This window comes from Chlorocebus sabaeus, chromosome 9 (genome assembly GCF_047675955.1).
Source record: "Chlorocebus sabaeus isolate Y175 chromosome 9, mChlSab1.0.hap1, whole genome shotgun sequence".
In the NCBI taxonomy this organism is placed as follows: domain Eukaryota; kingdom Metazoa; phylum Chordata; class Mammalia; order Primates; family Cercopithecidae; genus Chlorocebus; species Chlorocebus sabaeus.
The window spans coordinates 96,613,572-96,634,350 of NC_132912.1; the positions used below are offsets into that span (position 1 = coordinate 96,613,572).

General features: G+C 41.3%; 1 protein-coding gene across 3 annotated transcripts; it reads left to right on the top strand.

Annotated features, from left to right (window-relative positions):
• Positions 1-1,574: 1,574 nt before the first annotated feature.
• Positions 1,575-10,640, top strand: SLC35G1 (solute carrier family 35 member G1). 3 transcript variants are annotated; one of them, XM_007963602.3, is made up of 3 exons: positions 1,575-1,838; positions 6,491-6,668; positions 8,674-10,640. In XM_007963602.3, exons 1-3 carry the CDS (start codon positions 1,661-1,663, stop codon positions 9,404-9,406), a joined length of 1,089 nt encoding a protein of 362 aa, XP_007961793.1. In that variant the 5' UTR covers positions 1,575-1,660; the 3' UTR covers positions 9,407-10,640. The 3 variants fall into 3 exon arrangements, with proteins under 3 accessions (XP_007961793.1, XP_007961792.1, XP_037865205.1); XM_007963601.3 differs by having other exon boundaries at positions 1,576-1,838; positions 6,488-6,668; XM_038009277.2 differs by lacking the exon at positions 1,575-1,838 and adding an exon at positions 2,364-2,510 and having other exon boundaries at positions 6,488-6,668.
• Positions 10,641-20,779: the final 10,139 nt, after the last annotated feature.

Here is a 20,779-nt window from a genome sequence, read left to right on the forward strand (position 1 = left end):
TGACTTTCCAGATATTTGAGGAAGCTTCCTGGTTCTTGCTTTATAATCATGGTCTACTACCCTCACCCTCCTTCCCTGAAATTTCCCTATCTAAAACAACAACAACAAAACCTGTTACAGATATTTTTGTAAGTAGCCTTAAATTCTTTTAAAAGTATTATTATGTTTTTTGTTTTTTGTTTGATAGAGACAGGGTCTATGTTGTCCAGGCTGGTCTCAAACTTCTGAGCTCAAGCGGTCCTCCCACCTCAGCCTCTCAAAGTGCTAGCATGACAAGCTGAGCCACCGTGCCCAGCCTTAAATTCTCTTTAAGACAAGGCAAAAGTATGTGTTAATCAAGTTAGAATTCAGGTGACCATTTGTCTCAGTTTGCCTAGGACAGTCCCAGTTTATGCCTATTCCCTTGTATAACTTTTAAAAGAGCTCCTCCTTTTACTCTCAAAAAAAAAAAGGTCCAGTTTGGAGGATAAATTATATGCTGACCCTAGTTTAAAACACACTTTGATTTTCTAGCATAGTGCTTTCCAGGTGATATTATGCTTTTGCCCACATCATTGCATTTTATTTACATAACTACTCTGCGAAGCAGGAAGGGAAATACTTGATCTCTATTAAATAAAGGAGGTAATCAAGGCTTTGAGGGGTACAGTGGTGACTGAGGTCACACACTCAGGGCCAGAACCTAGGATTCCTGACTTTAAGTCTAAAACTGTTTCAGCTGTGGATCACTATGTGCAAATGCCTGAGGAAAGGCAAACTTCACTCTCCTTTGGTGATCTGCTTGGCATTGGACTTAGAAGTTTAGATACGTTCACCCTTGCCTAGAGACTGTTCTTCTACATATAAAGCAAGCAAAGAGATGGAAGAATTATTAGCTAAACAAAAAGAGGCTGTTAGTGAATCCCGGGCCAAATGACATATATCTTCTACCGGATCTAATTACATCAGATTACTTGAATCTTACATCTGGCCAATTAGGATATTTCCATTTAAGAAAAGAAAACCAACGATCAATAATGCACGCCTACTCTTGCAAAGAATGCAAAGAACATATAAATGGGTTCTGGTCAGACTTACAGATATATCTTCCTATAATTACACACTAATTCTTTCTTAAAAATATTTCCCAAACCAGCAAAATTCTACCCTCCTTGGTAAGCGGCAAAGAGACAACACGGGAAACAAAACAAAACCCTAGACCATTTAAAGAAAAGCATAGTGCTTTGTAAAATCTTCGGGGTATCCCAGAGGTGCTGAAAGCGTGGCTACATCAATAAATAAACGCCCACTCTTTGAGCCTCCTGAAAAGGTGGCCACATGACAGACAAGTTGGGAACCTAGCGCCCCTCCTTGTCTGTGCCATGACAGGTTCAGTGTGACTTGCTAAGGATGGCTCCAAGCAGCTGGGCCGTCCAGCCTGCCCGCAGCAGAGGGTTGGACGCCTTAGGGCCAGCTATGGGCACCACAGAACCACCAGGGAGGCGGCGGGTCTCCCCAGGTTAAGAGGCCAGCGGAGGACGCGCGCGGTCCACTTGGGGGAGGGTGCGGGAGGGCCGGGCGCGCATGCGCACGGGCGCCACGCCCGCCGGAAGAGCCGGCAGCCCGGGCGCTGCTTCTGGCGCCAGACTGCCCTGGCCGAGAGTAGGTCGCGAGCCCTGAGATGCGGCCTCAGGATAGCGCCGGGGCCGTGGAGCTCGAGGAGCCCGGGCTGCCGCTGACGGACGATGCTCCCCCGGGCGCCAGTGAGGAGCCGGCGGCCGCCGAGGCAGGGGGGGCGCCAGACAGCGGCAGGTGCTGGCTCTGCCTTTCCTCGCGGTGTTGCTCCCGCACCGAGCCGGGTGAGTGCGCGGTGTGGACCGGGCTGTAGTCTCGCTCCAGGGTCCCGAGCGGGCGCCGGCGGATTGGGGTTCCAGCAACCCGGGCACAGTGCCCACCGCGCCTCCGTCCCCACCCTGCCCGGGGCTCGGGAAACCCCTCGAGCTGTGAGCTGGGGGGGCTGCAAAGCGGAATTCCCGGCGTCCCAGCCGGCGCCAAGACGGAAGAAACTTTCCGATTGCTTGCAGTCCTTTTGGGATTCCCAGGCTGTTGTTCCTGTATTAGTGCCGGGGCAGGGCTGTGGAGTCAGATTGCAGTTTGGCGTGCCCTCCCCGAGGTCTTAGGTGGGGGGTCAGCGAGAGAGGCCATCCTGCAGTGGGGCGAGGTTCCGAGGAAGCTGACCCTGAAAAGTGATCCCGGTGGTTGAGGGTTCTCTCCGAAAAGGAAGCTGAAAAGCATCGAGTCTAGAAAACATGTTCGTCCTAGAGTTTTAGAATCTTGGAAAGGCAGAGGTAAGTGGGACCACTCGTTTTTAACCTTTAGGGATACAAGAACTTTTTAGCGAACGATGCAGAACAAGGCGTATCTTGTTAAGAAGCTCACAGCCCCGTCCCCAAAGCCAGGGAACCCTCGTGAAGAACACTTTATGTTCAATCTCCGTCCTTCGACACATGAGAAAAGTGAGGCCCAGGAAGGTGAGGGCTTTGGGGTTTCTGTTTTGTCTCCTCCAAGATGTGGAATGTGGGGGTGAGAAGGGGGGCATGTCCAGGGAGCACCAGGGTTAGGATCCCAGCTTGCCATGTACCGGCCTAGGGCCCTTTCCACTGGCCACAAGTGCTTCTTCAAGCACATTCCTCTTAGAAGTCGACCATCTACCAGGAGCAGCTTCCTGCAAGAAGAAGGGAATTGGCAAATCTCCTTTTAGGACAGTTACACGGCCTGCACCACCTTGTCCTCTGAGTCACCTCCCCTAAGTGTGACCCTGGATTTCTGTTCCTCTCGTCTCACTGCACTTTCCCCTCCTCCCTTTGTGCGCTTTCCACAAGTTAGACAGACTCTAGGAAGACTATTCTTGCTCCATTTCTGTCCTAAAGGCAAACCGAAATGATCAGACTTGTGATCATTTATAAATGGGCTGGTGCCTCTAGAACAGGGGTTACGCCAGGCTGAATTGAACAGATAAGCAACCTTTGAAAAGGTCAGTTTCTCACCTGTCACCCTCTGGCTGAATGTCCTTCTGGTGGCATGCTGAATCAGTCCATGCCAACTCTTAGGAGTTTCCCGTTTTTGTGAATGGAAGAGGAATTGTCTACCCCCAGGCAGCTCATGGCAAGATGAGATACTTATGTGAGTCTATCTAAGAATCTTGTGGGTGTTTAACTTCAAAGAAAGTTTCTACCAGTAAGACTTATTGTAAGGTGACAAGATAGTATTTTGGAAAGAAAATTGACATAAAAACACTTTACTGTTGTCATTAAACTTTGTGACACCTCTTGTTCTAACTGCTTATCTCAACAAAGCTTTTTTCAAATTCTGGTTGGAACTGTTACCCATATGTCTTATATTCTTGGATGACCTTAACAGACAGCATACAGCTGTCCCAAGACATCTTACTTTCTTCAGGGACAGTGTGGGTCTTAGACTGAAGCAAGGAGAAGTAGTTTCTTAGGCCTGTGCCTCCTGTCCTCTGGAAGGAGTTAGTGATTGAGTGTAGCAGTGGTTCTCAAACCAGTGGAGTCTTTTAGAGTTACAGATATTCTGTTTCAGTGGGTCTGAGATGGGGTTTGAGCATTAATTTTTTTTTGGAGATAGGGTCTTACTCTGTCACCTAGGCTGTAGTGCAGTGGCATGATCACAGCTCACTGCAGCCTCGACCTCCCTGGCTTACTCGATCCTTTCATCTAAGCCTCCCAAGTAGCTGGAACCACAGGCACACACCACCACACCCGACTAATTTAAAAATATGTTTTGCATTGATAAGGGGGTTTCCCTGTGTTGCCCAGGCTGGTCTCAAACTTTCGGGCTCAAGAGATCCTCCCACCTTGTCCTCCCAACGTGCTGAGATTACAGTTATGAGCCACTGCACCTGGGAATTAAAATGTTAAGTGTTATTCAGGTGATTCTAATTCCCAACCAGGATTGCGAATCACCAGCTTAAAGCAGAGGATAGAAAAGCTGAGCAACTTTGCGGTTTTCTTCTAAGTGAGGAAATTATACCATGGCCACTTACCTAATTTGAATAATTTGAGTTACCAAATTATTATATATGCTTGCAGTGAGATATGAACAAGGAACATAAACAAATGCCTCTTTCAATTATGCTAGTCGTGCTCATCTCCATTGACAGGATTGAAATGATTCAGTAAGAGACTGAGGTTTGTCTGAGTGGAGCCAGTCCTCACCCTCATTAACAAATCATCAAATGCAGCGAAGCCTTCTAATGTCTGTCCCTTCCCAGTTGGAAAGCATGAGCCTTAAGTGTTTATAGGCAAGAAAATATATGTGTATGTGTTTTAAGGGAAAAGGTCACCAGGGCCAAGGGGGTGCAATTAATTTTTAAAGAGTTAAAATATTTAATGTTACGTGAAAATACTCCTGGGGAAAAAATAGCAAGTTTATGTTGGAGAAGATACTTGAAACATAGAGCAGGGAGATGTTTTCTGTCCTTGATCTTCTCGTTCTGCTCTGTTTGAGGGTGGAGTTTCTATGTAGGGGTTGAGTTTCTTTTAAAAAAACACTGTTTTACTTGGAACTGAATTCTGAAATTTCAGAGGTCAAACCCTAAGGCTGACCACAACCAAGGCATGTATTTTGTGGTACTTCATTTGGAAGTCTTCTAAAGCTTCCTTCTCATGGGCTGAGTGTGTACAGTTTATTTCTGCAGTATATGAGCACATGGATACAGAACAGAATGAGGATTCTGGCATCTTAAAGGAAGGACGACTGCTAGTTCCAAAACAGTATCTTCAGTTGTGCACCTAGAACAGGAAGAGATAGAGAATGGTGCCTTTGACCACGAGGCCTGGCTGTAGAATGCCCCAGAAAGCCTGTACATCAGCATACTTTGGTCCCAGTTTGCAAAGTCATCTCACTGACCTGAAGATGTGTAAATGTATTACCTGGTGTTTACATTTATCAGAGAAGGGCATTTTTAAATACATTACACAATACTGTTTTATAGCTATCACATTGTAAAGTCCTAGATTGGAATGATAACATGAGTTTTCCTACAAATTGCTCATATCCACTCACGCTTCAGTTCCATTGTGCTCTTAATCAATGAGGGCCACTTGTGTTTCCTTTTTTTTTTTTTTTTTTTTTTTTTTTGAGACGGAGTCTTGCTCTCTTGCCTGGACTGGAGTGCAGTGGTGCAAACTCAGCTCACTGCAAGCTCCGCCTCCCGGGTTCACGCCATTCTGCCTCAGCCTCCTGAGTAGCTGGGCGCCTGCCACCACGCCCGGCTAATTTTTTGTATTTTTAGTAGAGACAGGGTTTCACTGTGTTAGCCAGGATGGTCTTGATTTCCTGACCTTGGGATCTGCCCGCCTCGGCCTCCCAAAGTGCTGGGATTACAGGCGTGAGCCACCATGCCTGGCCTATGTTTCCTTCTTATCCTCAACCCTGTTTTTGTGTTAATTTCAAAAAAGGATATATCCCGCAGTGTGTGGCCTTTGTGGGGATTCTTTGCCCACCCTGCTGCTTTTGCTCTCCTCTGAATGACAGAGGAGTAAGACTGAAAGCAGGTTCCACTCCTGTGTAGGAAACTAAGACATAGAAAGTGGCTAAACAAAAGTTTAAAGCTCACACAGATTGTCATTAATGACTGAATATTTGATGCCCTGGAGAAAGCACTGGTTTCCTGGTTCAGATCAAGCCAAGAGTAGGGATTAGATGGCAGTTCTGTATAAAGCACTTGGGATCCAAAGGGCTAGATAACCTGCACCCTCCCCTTGAGGAGTTTGTGCTCTGAATGGGAAGATCAGTTGTGAATCATGAAAAGTTATATATAGATTTGATTAACAGTTCAAAATAACAAAATGGAGAACCTTCCCAGACTATGCTATTGCCAATAGTGTTAGACTCTTGAGTTTTTCCCTAAAGTTCTCTCACCTTTCATTCACTGAATATTTATCCAGTGTCTTCCATGTGCCAGGCATGAACAAGACAGCAAGATCCCAGCCCTGGAAGAGCTCACAGACTTGGGGGAAGTCAAATAATCAACAGATAACTGTATAACCCAATTAGAACCCATTTTCCAGAAAAGAACACTTTCTTCATAAGGCCAGTTTCACCAGTGAGATGGCGTAAGATATCATTTGGAAGGATTTTTTACTTACCATCTTGACAAGTTTTTCTTAAAGATTTCTCTCACCATCTTGGCAAGCATTCTACTTCTTGACTTGTAAGTGAGGAATGATTCTTCAGTGAGCCATAGGAAATCCATTTGATAGGGTGAAATGACATTTTAAAAATGCAGGTTTAAATTGTTGTCCTCATCTATGGTTCTTCATAATTGATGATGAAAATGGTACAGGCCCAGAGAAATGATATGCTTAGGAGGTAATATAGCCTATTAACCTTTGACACAGCTCCATTTTTCCCAGTATCTAAGCGAAGAATGATAAAACATACACTTGGAAGCAAGGACTAACCAGAATTTAATCTTTTTCAGAAGCCAAGAAGAAAGCACCCTGTCCTGGACTTGGCTTGTTTTACACATTATTGTCTGCCTTCTGTTTCTCAGTGAGCTCTTTATTGGTTAAAAAAGTGCAAGACGTCCATGCTGTAGAGATTAGTGCATTTCGATGTGTGCTTCAAATGCTAATTGTTCTCCCTTGCTTAATATACAGAAAGTAAGTATTTTTTAACTGCAAAGTAGAAGATATTAATAAATGTGTGTGTATCTTTTCACCTGCCTATAATTACTCTACAGTATCTGCTTTATCCGTCTCATACACTTACCAGTTCCTATGCCCCTTGGTTCTGCTTAATGAAAAGTCATAAGCATCCACCCATAGAAGATTCTACCATAAGCATAAACCACATACCCAATAAAGTGGGGAGAAATAAATTTTGTTGTTCACCACCTCCCCTTTTGAAAACAGAGCTTTCTTTGTATAATTCCTCCTGTCTTGTATCACCCTCCCTTCTTTCCTTTGGCATAACTACTGTTTGGAAGAAAAAGATGAATGAAAAGAAGTAATAGTGTATCCTAGTGTCAGAAGTTTTTTTTTTAGAACAAGCTGCTTTCTTACCAGGGCAAATAAAATATTATAATAATAATATTTAGGTATTCCTCAAAAGGTGACGGGGTAACCCTGAGCAAGGTTACCTTCATATTCAGTTTCCTCTTTTGTAAACTGGAGGGAATGATACTGTGTGATCTCTGCCCTACAAGGTGATAACAAGGGTCCAATAAGATTTATTACAGGGCAGAGTGCCTTGTGTAGAACGTAACAGCATATGAAAATTGTCTCTATTCCGCCCTCTCTGTTCTCTCCCAACCCAATTCTTCTTTTCCTTCCCTGTTGTACTCCCCACCCTGCCTGGGTTAAAATTATGCTTCCTTCAACCATTGTAACCTCCATATACCTCAGTGTATTTAGAACCCTGAGAGAGAGACCAGTTGGGTCCTTGGTGGCTGCCTGGCTCTTTGTCTCTTTGGGCAAAAAAGCCTACACCCCAAATGAAAAGCTTTAGTCACTTGTCACCAAAGTCTGCTTGTATCTCTAACATGGTGCAGACTCGCTTAGAAGAGTTTCACTCCATATCCTAAGGATTTGGTGAGAAAAGTGAAAATCTGCTAATATCTGCAAATTTCTGTCAATGTAGACAAGTCACACTATTTTAAGAAATGATGGTAGGGCTTTAGAAATTTCTAAGGGTAGCAGCACAACACTGATGCCAACATAATTATCTTCCCCATTTTGAAATAAAGATATTGTCAGGGGAAGAACAGTGGAAAAATGTTGTTAAAATCCTTGGTCCTAATCTGTTTTGACCCATTTTATGTTTTATTATCATGGAAGACTCTTTGCTTCTCAAAGTATGGGCCAAATGTGACCGTGCTTTTATTTTAACTCCAAGATACCCGGGGTAGCCTAGATGATGATCTCATGAAGTGTAGCCCTGCAACAAGTCAGCAAGTTGCACCTAGACAGGAACCTACACAGAGTGGGTACTCAGTAAATATTTATTGAAAAGAATTTGAAGAGCAGTAAGCATGGTTTTCCAAACACTACATGTTCTTTTTCAGTGCGTTTTGACTCCTCATGAGAACGATGAAAACTTGTCTCATATTCAATGACTAAAATAAATTTTAGCAGTGTTTCAAGTTTTATAGAAAAATTCATGAGATTGAGAATCAGCATTAGCTGGGTCTAAGTTTCCTTAAACAGGGCAGCTGAATCTTGTCCTTGTATTTATTGTAAAAGTGGTATGTTTTCTTTATAGAAAATTTGGAGAAAACAAATATAAAGAAGGAAAATTACCTATGAGTTTATCTATTAAGAGATAAACATGATTAACATTTAGTTTATTTTCCTTTTTGTCCTTTTTGCAAGCATATATGTATACATATACATGGGATACATATCTATATTAATTGAATTACAATTTTACTATGTAATTCACTTGCACTGGTATTGCTTTTACTGTGAATGCTTTACTGTCATTAACTATACTTAGAAAATACTATTTTAAAAGGTATATAATATTCATTTGTGGATATTATAATTAATTTACTATTCCTTTATTTTTTGATATTTAGTACTTTTAAAATAATGTTTAATTACAAATTGTAATTTAAAAACAAATGTTAATTTCACTTAATATGCATTTCTTCATTTGAATTTACAGAACTGGGTTTATAGGCCCAAAAAGTCATCGAATTTTCCTCATTCTCAGAGGAGTCCTTGGTTCTACCTCCATGATGCTTATATACTATGCTTTCCAGACAATGGCCCTCGCTGATGCCACAGTTATCACATTTAGCAGTCCAGTGTTTACGTCCATATTTGCTTGGATATGTCTCAAGGAAAAATATAGCCCTTGGGATGCTCTTTTCACCATGTTCACAATCGCTGGAGTGATCCTTATCGTGAGACCACCATTTTTGTTTGGTTCTTTGGGGATCGAAGAAAGCTATTCAGTCCACCTTAAGGGAACATTCGCAGCAATTGGACACGCCGTGTTTGCTGCATCGACTCTAGTTATCCTAAGAAAAATGGGAAAATCTGTGGACTACTTTCTGACCATTTGGTATTATGTAGTACTTGGCCTCGTTGAAACTGTCATCATCCTCTTTATATTAGGAGAGTGGAGTCTGCCTTACTGTGGGTTGGACAGGCTATTTCTCATATTCATTGCACTCTTTGGTTTGGGGGCTCAGATATTTATCACAAAAGCACTTCAAATAGAAAAAGCAGGGCCAGTAGCAATAATGAGGACAATGGATGTGGTCTTTGCTTTTATCTTTCAGATTATTTTCTTTAATAACGTGCCAACATGGTGGACAGTGGGTGGTGCTGTCTGCGTAGTAGCCAGTAATGTTGGAGCGGCCGTTCGTAAATGGTACCAAAGTTCCAAATGAAGCATCATTGCAGAAATACATATTTTTTTCAAGTACACCATCACCTAATTCACAGATAGCATATGCACACATCTGGAAAATCTGCATTTGCTTCGTTGGTTATATTTAATAAATTTCCTAAAGTACCATTTTGGAATATAGTATGTCTTTAATTAGTTAAGAATAGCTAGTCTGTTTGGCGTAACAATATTTTGGTAGCTTTGGTTTTGTTTTTTTGTTGTTGTTGGGGTCGAGTTGCTGAGAGGAGAGCTCACTGTTTGAAGAAAAACCAAAAAATTTTATGGCTAGTAATATTATATGTAATTTTTAAAATGTATTTTTGGTACTGATGGGATATGGGTGGGGAGGCCATTTTAGATATTCTTTTAGCAGTGTAGAGCCTAAGAAACTTGGTTCTACCACCATGATCTTTACATACTATGCCTTCCAGACAATTGATAATGCTGCTATAATTAGTATTATGTTGATAATTCATTTGCAACCTTATTCTATTTAGGAGGACGAAGTTGAAGCTTAGAATAGGTGCCTGCTTAATGGTGTTAATAATACAGATGAATTAGCCTTATTTTCAAGTATTTTATAAATGATTATCATACTTGTAACTCATATTTGTGCCTTTTCATTTTAATGCTGGAATTTTTATTATGTCACCTCTAAAACACTTAACTTGCCAAATTTGGCAAGTAGTTTTCTGTTTCAGTCGCATTAGCAACTGCAGCTAGCATTCTATAATTTTAATTGTCCTCAGTTTTTTTTGAAACTGCTCTAAATTTTTCTTAACATTCCAGGATTTCAGATCTTTAAATCACAAAGAGAAATCTTGGCATGACCAGTGTGCACATTTCCATCCTGAAGTGTTTTCTCTTCACTAGAAATGTGATTTTCTATAAATTCCCCTTGAATTTATAGTGTGATGCCAAATAAAATTTTCTCAGGATCTTATTAGGTTGAACCATATGTAATTGCCAAGATTTTACTATTTTAACTTAAAAAACCATAGTTTCATATGGTTCACCCTAATAGATACCTCCCTTATTCTCTAAATGAAATAGAAGACTTTGGAATATATGTTTTTAAAGTAATTTTTAAAAATATGATAATGTATTAAACTTATTTTTATAGTTATGAAATTATATGTAATAATGTTTTATGTTATACATTAAAGACTTGTGAATCTATGTTTGATTGACTTTCGTAGTTTCCTGCATTGAAATAAAAATCACTATAAATTCTAGTTTATCAGCATGATGTTAAATGTCAGTGCCATACCTTGATGCAGCACCATGACACTAATGCCACGAATTCAAACAGCACATTTTACATCTGGAACTTCATCAGACCAGTACTTTGCAGTTAGAGAGAATTTAATATCTAGAAAAGCTTGGGAGGTTAGTCAGGACTTAGGGAGTACACAAATGATTCTTTGTTGTAACGAACCCTTTATTGGTGAGGTTGCAGTAGCCTCCAGCTCTTACTGTGTCAGATGAAGCATCTGTCATTATCTTAAGCCCTCAGAGTTGAAAGGTTATAGGCTCTTTTGTACCCTCTCATCATCATTTTCCCAAAGCAAAGAGGAACTTGCCTTCTAGGATTCGTGCCTTGGTGAGAAAGGATCTTTTCCAATAGTTAAATGGGGGAATTTTTGGCTTGCTGATTTTATCAATTGCCTTGACACCTGACAAATCCTAAATGAAGTCTATGTAGGTAAGTCATCTCTATTTCACCTAATTTACAGTGTTGGAATTTAGACTTGCAAAAACATCACTCTGCAAATACCTTAGATAATTATAGAATCAGGAGCATTTGAGAACTCAGAGGTCTCAGAAATCATCACATAGGGGCCATGCTCCATAGATAGGGATGATAGAGAGGAGACCTGCCCAAGTTGAATTTCCATGGTCTTCCTCCCTCCCTTAGTTCCATGATAAAGTATGGACCGTAAACCACTACTTGAGCCACCTAAGGTGAATTAACTCTCAGGGAACCCTCTTCCAGTTCTTTACCTTGCACAACGAAAGAACCAATGGCACCTAGAAAGTTAAATCCCTTTAGGCCCATACACTAGAGCATGTTTTATTTCAACAATGTGGTTTAAGTACTTGAATGTCACACTATGTGACTGAGGTTAGAGAAAATGTTTCTTCTAGCCCTTGCAGGTATGATTCTTAAACACAATGTCCAAGGTGTATACAAGGATATGTATTGTAACAACTATGGGTATGTATATTTTCAGAGTGTAGTTTCCGTATCTTGAAAAGTAAAATATTTTCATAAATTGTTTTTATAAGTACTAATAAAATAATATGAAAGAAAGCTATATGTTGGTTGTTATGATTATAGCAAACATATAAGTTGTTTCCCTTTCAACCCTGTGCTTCAAAATTTATTTTCTATAGGAGATTGACCTCTAGCCATCCAGCTGGGATATAATCTCAAGGTTTAAACTGTTTATCTGACCCACTTGAACTATCAAGAGGGTCAGATGAACAGTGTAATCTGTTTATCTCTCCAAAATAAAGGCATTAATCTTCTGTGTCAGTGAGACCTTCATTCTTCTAGACCCTGAGAACTTATAAAGCAGCTTTGAACTCTGTACTTTTTGTTCCTGTAGCAAATCCGTTTCTAAATCCTGAAGTCTTTCTTGTCTTATTGTCTTCTTACTGTCTTATGGATTCATTCTTTCCTCACCATTTCCACTGCTACCATCTTAGTCCAAGACTTAACACCTTACACCTGAATTGCCACAACAGTACACTGGTTACCTGCTTCTAGACTCTTTCTTCTACTCTGATTTCTGTCTCAGTGCCAACTCAGTGTTCCTAAAACCCTGCTTTCACTCTTACTTTGGTTCTCATGAAACCACAGTGATGCCTTATTACACACCACATCACATCAAATTGCTCATCTGGCCCTATTCCCACTTCTCCCACCTGATTTCTACATCTCAACACAAATTGGATACTCCAGTCAGCCTTACCACTAGCTCCCATGTTTGCCAGTAGAGTCCTTCCTCTGCATTTCCCGCCTGTCCTTACCTTCTCTTATTTACCTTCTAAGGCCTGTTAGCCTCCAATGCCTCAGCTTGGGCTTTTGTTTCCTCTGGACTCTAGCTTTTCCTACCTACATAATCCGTCTTGGAAGAGTGAGTAAAGCATTGGATTAGGATCTGAATATCTAGTATGGTTTTATCACTTTTCAGCTGGGCAAATCACCTAATGCACCTGAGCCTGTTTTCCTCACTTGCCCAGTCCCTCTTGCAAATGAGTGCCATAGAAGGGCTTGTAGACCATTAAGAAGGATGAAAACATAAGTATTCAACTGTGGTTAAGAATGTAGAATTGAGTATTCACTCTCCTCTTCAAAATGAGGCTTATAAGAGAGTCCTTACTCCTGAGCAGCCTCACCAGGAACCATAGGAACATGCCTATCAGAATACAAACTCCATTTGGCCCCCTCCTGCTAGCACAGAATTGTGCTGCTGTTGGAAAGCTTTCACTTCCTAGCTGATCTTCCCAGGTAGGGCTGCCAAGGATCACCAGTCCTTTCATGCGCAAGTGTTGCCACCTTTCCAGTTCTGTCCCTAGCTCTGGTCTTATATGGGTATTATACTTGGCTCTGACCTAGGGAATGGGCCTGAATCTTGTGTGTTTCCTGTGCACTATGTACTCAGCATGCTTCTTTTAGCCTCTTATCTATTGCACCCAGTAAGCATAATTAGTCTCTTGAGGGCATTCTAGTAGGAAGAGAGCCAGATGTCCTTGATAGCACCCTGGTGTCTGATCTGGTGTGTATGGATCCATGGTCAATAATGGGCATTAGAATTTGGCTATATGGGTGAAGGCTGGATATACGAATCCTGGACACTACCCTAAGCATGCTGTTTTATGCCCCCTTTGGTGCCTTATATCAAATCTAATACAGCTACCATATTCACCTAGAATTCTGCAAGATAACCTATTAGGGACTCTGATCCACAAAGATGGATCCACGTTTTAGCCTATTTGAACATTAAGTTTGGAGCTGGACCTGGGAAAACAATTCACAGCCCATGAACCTTGGCACTTCTCATCTCCTGGAAATTGGGGGGTGGGTTTTATAGCAAGAGGGTAAGGAGAAGACATAGCTGTTTTCAAGGGAGGGCAGGAAATGTAGCAGAGATGCCCAGTACACAGGAAAAGGTTCCACCGGGCCCAGGAAATGTCACTACTAGAGAAAGGAGCCTGGGTCTCTTCTACTAAACTTTCATGGTTCTAGAAACCATGTGAGATTAATACCAGTAAGCCTGATGAAGCAAAGGAAGTAACCTAGATTCATGATTAGTTGCCAGGGTGGGATCAGGAAAGTATAAAACCATAGTTGAGCAGAAGTAGACTTGGGCAGGAGGAAATGTGTTCAGGTGAATGGTGCAGCACAAAAGTACCATGCCAGGGTTGGGAGCTCTGTGGTGCAGCAGAAGTAGATGGAAAGACCACGTCAGAGAAGTGCATTACTAACCAGAAGGCCTGTATCTGAGGATATAAGAACCCGGCCATTCTTACAGCTGTTCGAAGTATACTTGGCCATGATTTAAGATTAAGCTGTATGTGTCAAGAACACACCAGAAAGAGAGAAACTAATAATACAACTATCTTTGATTTTTTCTATGATTATAGCAGGTGCTAGCTCAATAATATTGGAATTGAATTCAAAGCAATAGCAGAATTCAGAATGGACTAACGTTTTCTTTCTTTTGATACTCCCCCTGGGAAATCAGCCACATTGCTGTGAGGAAGCCTGGGTTACATGGAAAAGCCCACATGGAGAGGCCCATGTGAAGAGGAACGGAGGCCCCAACACTTGGCCCCATCTGCACTACCAGCTGATAGCCAGCACGAGCCTGCCAGCCCTGTGAGTGTGCACGCTGGGAATGGATCCTCCAACTCTCAGGTGAGCCACCCCAGCTGATGCTGTGTGGAGCAGAGACAAGCCTTCCTCCCACCTCCTGAACTCTGCTCAAATTGCAGATTTGTGAGAAAAAGAAACCGGTTATTACTGCTTTAAGCCACCAAAAAATAAATAAAAATATAAACGATATAACTGTCTTGGATATGTGTGTACCACATTATACACAAGCACAATTACGTAAAGCAAAATGCCTCAAAAGAACAAAAATCAACAAAAGGTAGGACATTTTCATGGGCTTTTCTTAGCCTGTGACAGATAAAATTCGCAAAAATTAAATATATAGGGGATAAGAATAATAAAATAAAGTTGGTCTAAACCAATTGTTTTCAAAGTGTGGTTTGGATACCTCTGACAGTCCTCAGGACCCTTTCAAAGTGTTTTCAATGTCAAAACTATTTTAATAACAATACTAAGAACGTTATTAGTCTGTTTCACAATCATTCTCTCATAAGTATACAGTGGAGCTTTCCAGAGGCTATTGGACTTGAAATTGCAGCAGCTTGAATGCAAAAGCAGATAGGAGAATACAGCTATTATCTATCAAGCCAGGTTTGCAAAAATATAAAGCAATGCCACTCTTCTCACTAATTTTTTTTGAAAATAGTTATTTTTTATTAAAGTTATTTATATTAACATATAATTACATTATCTTTCAAGGCCAGCACAGTGGCTCACACCTGTAATCTCAGCATTTCGGGAGGCCAAGGTGGCCAGATTGCTTGAGTCCAGGAGTTTAAGGCTGCAGTGAGCTATGATTGCGCCACTGCACTCCAGCCTGCGTGACAGTACAGGATACAACAGGCGAACACACTTCTTGTTTATGTGCTTTAGTTCCTTCGTATGTACATTTTAGAAAAGTCAGAAGTCTTTGGTACTTTGCAGCATGTGTGCATTGGTACAACTTCTAGGAAGGGCAATTTGGCACCATCTATCAGATTTACTTATGTGCAAAATGATATGTACAAGATTATTCCAGCCTGATTTGTAATAGCAAGAAAACATGGAACTAGCCTGAATGTCCCTCATTAGAGTACTGGTTAAATAAGTCATGGTATATACCCAAAATAAAATATAATGCAATTAAAAATAAATTTAAGAAGAGCAAGGAAGCTTTCCATATATGGATGTGGAATAATGTCCAAAATTGTAAGTGAAAAAGCAAAATTCATATCATGGTTGAGTATGTGCTCATTTGTATAAAAAGAGGGTAAACAGAATATCCAGGAGGATATGCAAGAAACTGTTAACATTGGTTACCTTTGGCAGCTGAAGGGCAAGATGAGAGAAGACTTTCCACTGAATCCCCTTTTACACCTTTTGAATTTTGAACCGTTCAAAATTCTTAGTCAAAATAAAATAAATAACTTAGTCAAAATAACTTAGTCAAATAAAATAACTTAGTCAAAATAAAATAAAATAAAATTGGTGGAACAAAAATGAAAAGGTGACTTGATGGAAAAGAAAGGAGAAAGAAAAGGAGTAAAAGACATAGGAGCTACATATGTACATTACATCATACATACATACCTGCATATGTACATTACATCATACATACATACCTGCATATGTACATTACATCATACATACATACCTGCATATGTACATTACATCATACATACATACATACCTGCATAGAGAGATGTTTACTGCTGTAATCTGGGCTGTCACCCTGACTCACCTTACTGACTTCCTTTTGCTCCCTCCTCTTTTGCCTCATAGAGTCTGCAGACCATATTTAAATTCCCACATGCTCCACGATTGAAGAGAATACAAAAGATGAAACTGAAGTTCACCATTTTAATAGGACTATATTCTCCAAGATCCCAGAACGCATGTGTGACCCTGATTCAGATGTCTGCCTTCCTATGGCACCAAAACAATTTTTACTTGGAAAGGACACTAACATTTATTGAATAAACCTCATCTCAGCCAAGAGCTTCTTAATCTTTGTCTCGTTCCCTCACCAACCCTGGGAGATAGACTGATTGGGAACTGAAGTTCAAAGAGGTTGAATGGGGTTACCTACCTGTTAAATTCTAGTCCCCTCAGTAGTAAATGATGAGGCTGGGCCACGTGGTCTGCCTGACTCCAAAGACCTTGCCCTTTCCAGTACTTCATGCTGCCTCCATACTTGAGGGTGGTAGAATGCAGAACAGGGAGTCACTGTAGCATTTGTCACTGTGGTGGTGAAAGGACTGTTTTTTAGCTTTGGGATTTAGGGATACATATGTCCTCCTTCCTCCTTCCCCTCCTAGAGCAAGAGCTAGATGTGAAAGAATAGAAGGTGATGACAACACTGCATATATTTCAGTTTTATTTCTTCCAATCTACTAATCAACATTTGTTGGGAAGTAGCCATAAACAATCCTAGCCAATGCAAGGAAACACCAAATATTGTCAAGCCCTCACATTGGTCATAATTGGAAGCAAACATGACATATATGGACTATATAATCAGTTTGTGAGGGCTACAGCAAGATGTTGTCCAAGAGCCTAGGCATACGCTGGCTTCCTACAGCCTCCAAGCAGGAAAGAATGGAGCTATACACAGTCATCTGAATATACAGAAGTGAACCCTGGGTCAGCCACATTCAGCTATAACTTCCCCATACTGTTTCTACAGGTGCAATGTGCCAATCGGAAGAAAGGTGGCCAGCCTCAGGAGAAAGAAAAGGAGAGTGACTCTGGCAGGCCTGCTCCATTGTAGAGATGAGATACACCAAGAGAGTGAGTTCCCAACTTTTCTCCCAAAAGCACCCCAATAGCTGAGAAGAATCTGGAGGCATAGCTACCATCACAGCTATACTAATCACCATCCTTTACTGTGTCCTTCAGGTGTCTGTCCTAGCTAGTTTTGTGGTCTGGCTCCTTAAGTCCCTGAAACAAGTCTGTTTATTTTCATCATATTGATGAGGTTATAGAGCTTGGACAAATTACATGACTTTTCGAAGGTCACATAGCTAGTAAATGTCAAGTCTTATTCTCAAAACCCTGGTTTGTCCAACTCCAAGCCTGTGCTCCTGACTCCACTATTCTACTGCTCACCCTAAGCCTAAAGCCGCCCAATTCAACCTCAAATCTTCTTGGAGGCTTCATGCTTTAAAATAAAAATCCATGCAATTTTTTGCATCCTAATTAATAATATATCTGTGTGTTTTAGTGTAAAATTTTTTTTAAATTACCAATTCAGTTTTTTAGCTTTTTATTCCCCAAATCTCGGGTACCCTAGGCAGATGTGTCATATTTATCCTGGGCTTTATGCACCTCTGGTTTGAGGGACTCTTGAACTTCATTTTAAGAAACATGGCCTAATGAATACACAGTCAGGTCTTCATGCCCCTGAACACTACATTATAAAATCAGCACTCCTTGTTCTTTGTATATTTGTGTTATCAAGTAACTAGGTGATTATAATCTGGCTTCTCATATACCATAAGCGTAGAAGGGAATCAAAAGATTGAGTACCTGATTCCCTAAACTGTTAAATTTCCCCTTGTATATTAATAAAATTTGTATTGCTTCACAAATAAGACTCTATGTTTTTGGTTATTGTTGCTCTTCCTAGAGAGATAGAATGTATTCCCAGCTTCCCTCACCCCCTTTCTTCTGAAATAATATCCCTGTATTAGAGTAATTATGCTGGCTGCTATAACAGACAACACCCCAAATCTCAGTCTTAAAAAATAAAGCTTTATATCTCGATTCCCTCACAGTCTGATGTAAGTTGCAAGGTCTCTACAGTATCCCTCCCTTAAGTGGTGATTAGGCTCCAGACTCGCTCCAGACTCGCTCCAGACTCCTTCCCTCTGATGATCCTGACTTCTCATGCCGGTAGCCTGCAAGTTTACCAAGATTTTACATCAACAGTCTTGACAGAGAACATCGTTTCTACCCAAATGCCATTGACTTTACCCTAACTTAAAAGGAGAGTAGGAAATAAGATTTTCCTTTGTGCTCAGGAAGAGGAAAAGAACAATAGCAACAGAATTTTATGAACCTGAAGCAGTGTTTCTGCCATAACCCCTTCCTTTGGGGAACTGTTGAAATCTAAGTCCCTAGTTTTGGTGGAGCTGGCAATTCAGAATCCTACCCCCAGTGGCCTAGGAAGTGGGCAGATCCATGACCTGAGCTCAGCCAAGTCAGGTTTATCTCTGTCTGTAATTTGAATCATGAGCAGGGTCTCAAGTGCAGAAAGTGCACCCTTGAGCTGTCCAGTGGCAGTGCCCAGAGAGAAGGGCCTTGGGTTCTGGCTATAGAAATCCTGTAGACAGACTGGGTCCTGTCCCTCCTGATGCTCAGTTGTCCAGCTCTTCCACCAAGTCTGTGAGATCCCCATTATCCTTCCAATTAATTCCCTACTTGTGATTAAGTTAGAATTTGTTTCTGGGCTGGGCACAGTGGCTCACGACTGTAATCCTAGCACTTTCGAAGGCCAAGGCGGGCTGATTGCCTGAGCTTAGGAGACCAGCCTGGGCAACATAGCAAAACCCCGTCTCTGCTAAAAATACAAAAAATTAGCCGGGCATGGTGGTCATACCTTGTAGTCCCAGCTACTCGGGAAGCTGAGGCAGGAGAATCGCTTGAACTCAGGAGGCAGAGGTTGCGGTGAGCCAAGATGGTGCCACTACATTCCAGCCTGGGTGACAGAGCCAGACTCTGTCTCAAAAAAAAAAAAAAGTGCTTCTCTTATTTGTACTCAAATACAATTATTAATTATTAGCCTTAATTAATACCCAATATTTGTCACCTATGTGCTCACAAGCAGATTTCCCATCTCTTCATGACTCGACCCTTGGGGATATGATGGGATATCTGTCCACCTTTTTCAGATGACATCTCTTTATGTTATTAAGATCTTTAATCTTCTAAGTGCATGAGAAAAGCAAGACACAGTACAAAGCAGATGTTTAAGGCCAAAGAAGTGGTAAAGACCACACGCCATCCTCTGCAGGGATGTCAGGTGGACAACGGGGCCATATCCAGGAGTGATCTCTAAAGAAAGATCCCATACATCAATTTGTCAATCTATTTCACAAATAAGAATCAGGATTCTAAAATAACGCTGTCCAGTAGAATTACACTGCAGGCTACACATGTAATTTTTACTTTTCTGGAAGCCATATTAAATAATGTAAAAAGACAAGTGAAATTAATTTTAATAATATATTTTTTTAACCCAGTACATCCAAAATGTTACTGTTTCAACATGTTATCAATATAAACAATTATTAGTGAGATACATTCTTTCCATCATCCCAAGCCTCAAAATCGAATGTGTGTTTTATAGTTACTGCACATCTCAACTGGGACCAGCCGCATTTCAGATGCTCAGTGGGTACACGTGGCTAGTGAAATGACCTAATAATAGTCCCATAGACAGTTGTTTTTGGATAAACGTAGAAATTGGCCCTTCTAGTCTTAAAGTTTGAAACTTAAAGCTGTAAGTGGTTTCGGATGGTTGTACATCCCCATCTCCTCCATCATAGCATTTGTTCTTCTGAGAGTTCTTGTCCCCTCGTCTCTGCAGGTGATTCAGGTAAACCCTGACCTGGCTCCGGGCTTTGGTTCGTCCTCCTCCCAAGAGCAACTATAGGTGGAACTTGTGGCACCCACCTCCACTAGCTAGTGAAACCGACTAACAGTCCCATAGACAGTTGTTTTTGGATAAACATAGAAATTGGCCCTTGTTTGTATCTGAGTTCCTTCCTCGGGAAAGGATCCCCAGACCTCTCAGGAAGTATCAAAGAACTGAAACCACGTCACTGCATCCACACAATGAAACGTCAGGCCCTTCATTCATCATGATTGCTTCCTTACGCCTCTGGAGTTCCTGTTTTCTCAGACATAGTAACATGTCTTCCCTGCTATATAAACCCCTAATTTTAATCAATCAGAGAGATGAATTTGAGACTGAACCCCCATCTCCTTGGGTGCAGCCCCCAATTAAAGCCTTCTTCCTTGGCAATACTCATTGTCTCAGTCATCACCTTTCTATGAAGCAAGCTGCAGGACCTAGACCGAACCCCTGGTGTTTCAGTGACACTAGTAGTTAGCATGTTTGACAGCATCATTCTAGAAAGTGCTAGGAAGAAAGGAGGGTTATAACAGCAGGCACGATTTCTTGAGCCCTGCCATGTGCCAGCACGTGTCAAAGCTCCTTACATATTTCTCTCATTTGATCCCTGGAAAAGCCTTTTGAGATTCTTATTTTCTCTATGTTACAAATGAGAAAGATGACTTAGCGAGTTTAAGAAACTTGTGTGAAGTCACATTGCTAAACAAGGACAGAGGACAAAGCACATCACACACACAGTCTGTTTGACCCAAAGCAAACACTTTCTAATTGATCTCATGCTTTTCATTTGCAGATATGAGGGCATGAATTGCCTTGGACTTTTACCCTAAAGGTTGTGGATCAGGAAAGGTCCT

Excerpts from the sequence above, each read along its gene's own strand:
- SLC35G1 (XM_007963601.3), top strand. The coding sequence starts at position 1,661 with ATGCGGCCTCAGGATAGCGCCGGGGCCGTGGAGCTCGAGGAGCCCGGG. Across the intron at positions 1,839-6,487 it reads TTGCTCCCGCACCGAGCCGG|AAGCCAAGAAGAAAGCACCC; the intron begins GTGAGTGCGCGG and ends AATCTTTTTCAG. Across the intron at positions 6,669-8,673 it reads CCTTGCTTAATATACAGAAA|AACTGGGTTTATAGGCCCAA; the intron begins GTAAGTATTTTT and ends TTGAATTTACAG.